General features: G+C 37.7%; 2 protein-coding genes and 1 non-coding gene across 3 annotated transcripts in view; 1 reads left to right on the forward strand and 2 right to left on the reverse strand.

Moving 5' to 3' along the window:
- Positions 1-557: 557 nt before the first annotated feature.
- Positions 558-1454, reverse strand: LOC115998025 (chaperone protein dnaJ 11, chloroplastic-like). Its single transcript, XM_031237469.1, has one exon. It carries the CDS (start codon positions 1395-1397, stop codon positions 849-851), a length of 549 nt encoding a protein of 182 aa, XP_031093329.1. The 5' UTR covers positions 1398-1454; the 3' UTR covers positions 558-848.
- Positions 1455-4525: 3071 nt separating this feature from the next.
- On the forward strand, positions 4526-4598 carry TRNAE-CUC. Its single transcript has one exon. It is a non-coding gene; the product is annotated as a tRNA-Glu (tRNA).
- A 249-nt stretch (positions 4599-4847) lies between these two features.
- Positions 4848-7821, reverse strand: part of LOC115999004 (calcium-dependent protein kinase 28) — a 6863-nt gene continuing 3889 nt past the window's right edge. Inside the window, exons 7-12 of the mRNA XM_031238715.1 lie at positions 7630-7756; positions 6929-7044; positions 6697-6804; positions 6442-6504; positions 5758-5931; positions 4848-5462 (exon numbers count right to left, since the gene is read on the reverse strand). Coding sequence (XP_031094575.1) covers positions 5301-5462; positions 5758-5931; positions 6442-6504; positions 6697-6804; positions 6929-7044; positions 7630-7756 — 750 coding nt within the window. The 3' untranslated portion in view covers positions 4848-5300. The remainder of the gene's footprint in view (positions 5463-5757; positions 5932-6441; positions 6505-6696; positions 6805-6928; positions 7045-7629; positions 7757-7821) is intronic.

Genomic DNA, 7821 nt, shown 5'->3' on the forward strand with positions numbered 1-7821 from the left:
TAGTCGACTAGCAACATATTACCAACTGGTGAGTACCTCGGTACCTTTTGCTTGATGGAGTGGGGATATTGTGAGGCCGTTTCCTCAACTGTTTGGTCAGAGAAGATTTGTGATCGTGGTCATCGATTACTTCTCAAAATGATGACAGAAATTGCTAAATGTGTATTATTGGGTCAGGAAAGTACTAAGTATTTTAGAGTGTGTAGATCTCTCTTCCCCTATTATGTGCATTTAATGCTACTTATATATAAGATTTAGAGGCACATGTCGAGGCTCTAACATGTCCTCCACGTGTCTCTTGGTCATACGGTCATCATATCAATGATGTCAAGTGTTGTTTGTACACCAGATTGCATGCATGATAGGACAGGGCAAAGACTTTATGGGTTCTAAGTATGGTTAATTTAGGTCGGAAAAGATTAGTAAGTCAGCATATGTCTTAAGAACAACGAGCCCTTGATGCATGCATGCTTCGGTCGGGTCGAATGAAGTGTATTATACCGGTGGTATATCTCTATCAAGTACAATGATATATTTGCATAAATATACAAATATAGTGAATCATATAACTAATAGTGTTATCTCAATACTTATTGTAGCCAACACAACTCTGATTATACATGTATAATAAGATATCGATCTTACTCGGTAGAAGTTTTTTCTATGACTACCAATTTGTCAATTGTCATGAATCTGAACTATATCCATTACCCAAAAATACTATACTGAATTGTACATTAACTAAATTTATTTATTTTAATATTTTTAATTTTTTCTGGCTATCGTCGTAGCCTCACAAGTGTACACTGTACAATTCTAATCCTAATTCACTTCAACTCTATAAGATTCTACCAGCACTGATCGGTCTCCCAATTCCGGCGAGAATTTCCGGCGAATCTCGACGACATTGTAGGCGATGAGTATAAGTTGACACTCCGTCGACGGAGGAAGAGTTGCCGATCATAGTCGGCGCGTTTACCGGGATCCGACAGCGTGGAATAGGCAGCATGAATCTTCATGAACTCGTCGCCGGAGGCGTCTTTCCGGCGACTCCCCGCCACGTCGGGGTGGCAGACACGCGCGAGCCTCCGGTACGCCGCTTTGATATCCTCGCTCGTCGCTCCCACCGGAATCCCTAGAATCTCGTAAAACGACGTCGCGGAGGAGGGCGATTCTATCTCCGGATGCAGCGGCGGCGACGACGAAAACGCGGCGGCTTCCGTCTCCTCCTCGGCGTAAGCCGCGGTGGCGACGGCGCAGACGGACGAGCTCCGCGGCTGCCGGAATTTAACGACCGACGGCGACGGTGGAGATGGAGAATTGTCGGCGGCGAAGGCGGTGGCTCTGGGCGGTGGCGATTGGAGGCGGAAGTTTGAAGAAGCGGAGAAGGAAATCATGGTGGCGATTTGGTAAATTCAAGTTGAATAATGAGACTCGAAGCTTATCTTGAAAGTTGGGTCAAATAAGGGTCTGTTTGGGGCCGAGATATATACAGAAAGTGGGAGGATTTTAACCATGGTTAAGTTAAAGAGAGTAAGTGGAGTAAAGGAGTTTACTTTAATTGGAATGCTTATCCATTTTTTTTGCTGACTCAGCAAACTCGTTATTATCATATATATCGACCATATATGATTGGCAGATGTATGGGCTGTCGGTCAATTATTGATCAATAGATTTATGTTTCTCACTCAATCATGGTGCACTACTGGTATTTATCTGAACTATAAGCCGTCTATTGAATTTTTGAGCTTGAGCTTATTTGTTATACATAATGCAAATTACCTTATGCTCAAATGATATGTAGTGATTCTCCCGTATGAGAGGTCATTGAGTTCGAGGCTCAATAGAACATACTACAATGTAATAATTATAATTTCAGTTAAATTTCGTTAATCGAATCAGACACATAAAAGGGAATGGATAGAGTAAATGCCTTATTATTATTATTACTCCGTATTATTTTGTTGAGACCAGCATTGCCCAAAGCAGTGAGATTTATCTTATTCTTCTAGTGCTTGCGCCTCCAATATCGGTATGCAAGAGCGTTGAGGTCCTCCAGGGGTCCGTCATGAGATTAGTCCCCCCACTCCGCAGTCTGACTGAAATTGACTAGAAAGTCAACACATTTGTTCCCTTCTCATAGCACATGAGAAACTCGAAAATGATTAAGTCCCTCGCCAAGTGTATGCAATCTCGTATAAGTCCTATGACACAATGTTTAGGGAAGACTCCGCCTTGTATTATTCTAACAACAGCCTCCGAATCTATCTCAATGATCATCCTGTCAATCCCCTTGCTATCCCTGATGAGACGTAGACCCTCCCTTAAACCCCACAACAAAGTGGGTGTGTTTGGTGCGCTCTTGAAAATTAGAACCGGAGTGAGAATCACATACTTGTAATGTTAATGAGTTTTTATAAAAGTATTTTACATATATTTGATAGTAGGGCGGAATTATAATGATATATTACCAATATTATATTGATGTTTGGTTATGAATAACCTTATAATAGGAATAAAGGTTTAATTTTAAAAATACAGAAATAAAAAATCAAGGTAATTGGTCCTAATATAATGAAATCTAAAAGATCAATATGAATAAAAAATTCAAAATAAAAATCTGAAAGTACTGTACTAATTCAAAATTAAAAATCATATTACTAATAAGATAGAATGATATCTATTTTTAATTGAAGAGGTAATCAAATCACATAATTGTGTTTTAAGAAGTTTCAACCAAACACTAACTATGACATTGATTCTCATTTTTAATATGTAAACTCATGAACCAAATACACCTCATATATGCTTTATGGAGAGTGTAATATTGTACTTGATAGGATCTTACCACTGTAGCTAAAGTGGATAATGAGTACTGATAATATGATATATACACATCATCGGATTTACATGTCCGATGAATCATCAAACGTTGTTTCGATGGTGATAGAAATCCAACATCTTATCCAAAACAAAAATGAGACTGTACATTTAGACCAATGACAAGCCTTCGATCTGGAGTATTTTCTTGCCCACAAATAATCATTATTTAATTAATTTTTAAAAAAAATACATAAATTTAGCTGAATATATGTGACAATTTTAAAAATTAATTGAGTGGTATATATTATTTCAATCCAGCCTACTTTATAATAAATATCAGTAAACTTAATTCCATAATTATGAACGATTTATCATGAATTTATTTTTCTCGAACAAATGCTATAGAAATGTTGAGACTTGAGATTGTATAAATGTATACGTCCTAAATAGAGATTGGAGATATTGGGTCAATATATTCATCATGCAATTTACAGGTTGGATGGCTTATGGCTATGTAATGAATGTTGAATTTATTTGTTTTTAAAATAATTTTTATTTTAACATTCAAATATTATAAATATCATTTTTTTTTATAGATTAACAAGAAATCTTCTAGCACTAATAAATAGAAAATTGGCAATTGTAAAGAAAACCAGGACAAGAAACTCCATTCCAAAGAAGAGAAGTGCGTAGCGAGTTGCGACAAAAGTCGCAGCATATGCATAGACTTTGGACAATTTCACATAAGGATTCAAAACATCCTCGTTTCTACACCATAAGATTTCCATTCAACTTGGGAATTCTGAAAACAACATTGCATTCATCACCATATATATTTCCAACTTGCCTACCGGAGCTCCCAGCAATCACTTTGACGAATTATGTGTGTCCTATTTGAAAATTCGGTCGAGTGAAAATCACACTTGACATGACACGTTTTGATCGAGGAATTAGTATAGTCAAATAACATACAATGTCGGATTGAGTGAGCTTTTTTACTATTAAGAACATGTATGATACTGGTCAAATTTGAAATCGCAAATCAATTTTGCGTGTCAAGTTAATTATATAGAGATTAGCATATAAACTCATATAAGATCGATCCTGTCGTGAACATTGAAAGTTTGGGTTTCGAATGGGCTCTTTATGCGCAAAAAAATGTACAGTTTGGTGTTGAGTCTTGAAACTATATTGGTATCAAGATCAAGCTGTAGCTAGTATGTAGGGATTGTCATGATAAGCGTTTATTACTACGCCAAAAGTTATATATAGCTAGTACTTTTGATTGCTCAGGAAGCCGTGTTCTTTGCTGATTGCAGGGAGTGATTTTCTAACTCTCCTACCTTTCTTTCTGATGTAATTTGCTTCGAATCGCAGTAATGAATCGTTTGTTTGGTTTCAAAAAAAAAATAGTTATAGCTAGTACTGAACGTGCATTTTTATATTTGCATTGTAGTTACCATCATATTTTAACGATATGATATTAGACTCGAGTCTCTAAACCGCAACTAAATAAATGACTCAATTTATACTCATGAGGTCTAAATATACTTCGACAAAACTGAAAAGTCCGAGTGTATATAAAAAAAAAAATCTGTGTTAGGACTCGCCGACTCGGCAGACAGTCTGGACTCTGGAACACATAACATTCGTTGGTTAATACTCTATTTACATACCACTTTGCAGAAAAACGGAACACAAATCCGTTGTAGTCTAGTTGGTTAGGATATTCGGCTCTCACCCGAAAGACCCGGGTTCGATTCCCGGCAACGGAATTTTAGTTTATTTTTATTTTTCCCCATTTCCGTTGGTCACACGTTCTTTGTTCCTAGTATTAAAATTTAAATACATACATATGCCTTGTCGTACACGAAATAGAGTTTTGACTATACATGGTGCTGTTTCTCAACTTTTTTATCCTCGTATCGTTTATATTTGTGTTACTACAAACATCATTATCGAGCACAACCTATTATTGTAATTTGGTCAGGTCACGAGGTGTCATGAGCAGATCTGGATTATACTTTTTGTAGTTCTCAAACTATAATGGATGATGATGATCAACGTTTAAGGTTACATAATGTTGAACAAAATGGAGAAACTGATGCCCATATTTCCACTATACACATTTTTTACACTGTAAAGCACACAATTTGGGATTGAAATCTGTACCACATAAAAACATGAGAACCAACGACTCATGACTGGTAACATTCGACGAACAATGTACATGATACAGACCACATTTTTTTTCCTTGATTGGGAGAAGCGAAATTCACGCTTTTCTATGGAGGGCAAAAGCACCACAAAATATGTCATTACAGATGTATGACAGCCATTCTTGAAGCCAATGCAGCAGTCCTGTGTTTGATGACAGTGCAGATCGACGGGCCAATAGCCATACACATGTATAATGATCTTCCAACCGAAAGAAAGTTCCACTCGTGCACACACGCTTCTATACAACTTGCTTGACGTTAAAGTCTCGAGCCTCGCCTTGCAGATGGACTAGTGACTGTCCGGGAGCCCATGCTTGCTGTTCTTAGAAGCTTGCGGAACTCTGATAAGCTTATCTTCCCATCTTTGTCGATGTCTGCTTCCTCTAGGAGCGGGTCTATGGAGCCTCTTAATCCGGTGTGCTGCAAGAATTTAGTGTCTCGTAAGTAAAAAGGTGTCTACGAGCGTCTTTTTTTTTAGTACTACTAACTCTGTTACAATGTAGTACCTGTTCATAGCTACTTTCTCAACCTACTGAAGCACCTTAAGTTGTGTTCAATTGCATAACCTATTAACTACACCCTCAAAAGTTTTTGAGAGAAATTATATTGCGGGGAGAGGTGATTGTGTGCCAGCGTTCTTCATAACATTTGTGGTTCAGACCGAAAATGGTGCTAGGCGTGCAAGCTAGAAAGTAGGGAATGAAGAAATACTGACCAATTTAAGTTCTTCTGGGGTTATATATCCATCTTTGTCGATGTCAAATTTCTCAAAAGCGGCTTGCGATCTTTGTTGCCAATTTTCAGAATTATGTTCCTCCATCTGGTTGACATGTAACGTGGCAGCAACGAACTCTTGGAAATCCACAAGTCCGTCTGTATTGCTGTCAATCTGTCGAGCAAACAACGAATGCAAATCAGGGATTGAGTAAAGAGGAGATGTAAATAGCTTTGAATATCAAGAGATGTTAAGCTGCACAGAACGATTCTTCATGACTTTACGATGTAAAAATATCAAAATTTAATGATCAAGAACCACAGGGATGTATGATGCAGATAATATGGACATTTGCTACTTGTCCCTCGTCAAGTCTGATCTATTCCCAATTTTTTTTGGGTGACGAGAGAAACCTGCAACCACTACCTAAGGGTGTGCACGGAGTAAACCCAGCCTTGTGACCCTAGCTGGCAAAGATCACAACGAGGTAAACTAACCTAGGTTGCCCATAGCCGACTGGCTCAAACCAAGAAGGCCAATAGGCCGCTCCCACTAGGAGTCAAACTCAGAACCTTGTGATTACCAAGTCAACAGCCCAACCAACTTGGTTGGGGTTGCTCCATCTATTCTGAGTTTTGATATTTCATTTCAATGTTATTATTTAGAAGGGGAAGGAAAAGGTACCGCTTGAAGAATCTCAAGAACACGTGATTCTTTCATCTTCCATGGAAGATCCTTAGCAAGAGCCTGCAATAAAACTGACTACGTTATACATCCCAAAAAACCAAGCAACAGAAGGATCACAAACACACGCGTGTGGCAAATATTTGATCAAGAAGGAACACAAATCTTCTTTTTTTTTTGTCGGAAGAAGAAACACAAATCTAATATAAAAGACTATGTAAGTAAAGCGTTGTGCGACATATGGAAGAAATATACCTGTCTCATTTCTTCAAGACTAATGACACCATTTTTATCCACATCAATGGCAGCAAATTGATCTTTGAGATCGGCCAACTCCTCCTCTTGAAGTGTTGTCGCTAGGGCCTGCAAGATTGTGAACAAACATTAATAAATAGAAAAAAACGGAAGAGAACAATGATTTGATCAGAACGAGCATTTCAGTTGTTATCACGAAAAGTTTAAATGGAAGTAAAAGATATGAGGTTACCCTTAACGCAAACTGCTTTAGATGGCCGTACTTAACAAATTGTCGCATGTTGGATAGTACAGAAATGTCTAATGGGATGTCGGATGCATTTCCACCTTCCCGGACCCATGGATGTGCTGCAAACGTTTTGACTATGTAAGTATAAAAATAATCCAAGAATCCGGCACCAAAATGTAAGCAGAACAGCTTCTAAAAATAATTTTGGTCCACCATAGAACATTCGAGGTGTATTAAGGACACAAACAGCAATCATTTTCAACCATAAAAAGAAAAACAAGTATATGGTTTTATAATCTGATTTGGTAGAGTGATGATATATTGATATATTTTATTTTGGTCCACCATAACACATTTGAGCTGTATTAATGAAGCAAACAACAACCAATTTCAACTATAAAAAGAACAACCAAAACATGGTTCTATAATCTGATTTGGTAGAATGATGATACGTTTTTAGATTCTTATACAATTTTTAATGTCTCCAAGGCTCTATATTGTCTCATTGAAGCATCTTGAAAGGAGTTTTGGGGTCTGGCACATAAAAATGGCCACCATCACTGTAAATGTTTGCTTCTTATGAAAGGGAAATAGTCAGCCATATACATGATCAGCAATGTGACTAAGACTACCGGTAAACTCATTAATTCCAGTAAAAGAGTGGGGAAAAAAAAATTAAAGAATTGCAGTAACATAGTACTTACATAGGGCCTGAGCAGCAGTGAGTCTGACACGTGGATCCTTCACCAATAATTTCTTAACAAAATCTTTAGCACTGTTGCTTATGGTTGGCCATGGCTTGCGGCGGAAATCGGGCTTATTTCTTAGAACCTAAGTATAAGTGAATGTAAAAGTTAGGATATGAATGTCCATACAAACATGAAGAGGGGGGGGGG

Source organism: Ipomoea triloba, chromosome 12 (genome assembly GCF_003576645.1).
Source record: "Ipomoea triloba cultivar NCNSP0323 chromosome 12, ASM357664v1".
NCBI classification, from domain to species: Eukaryota; Viridiplantae; Streptophyta; class Magnoliopsida; order Solanales; family Convolvulaceae; genus Ipomoea; species Ipomoea triloba.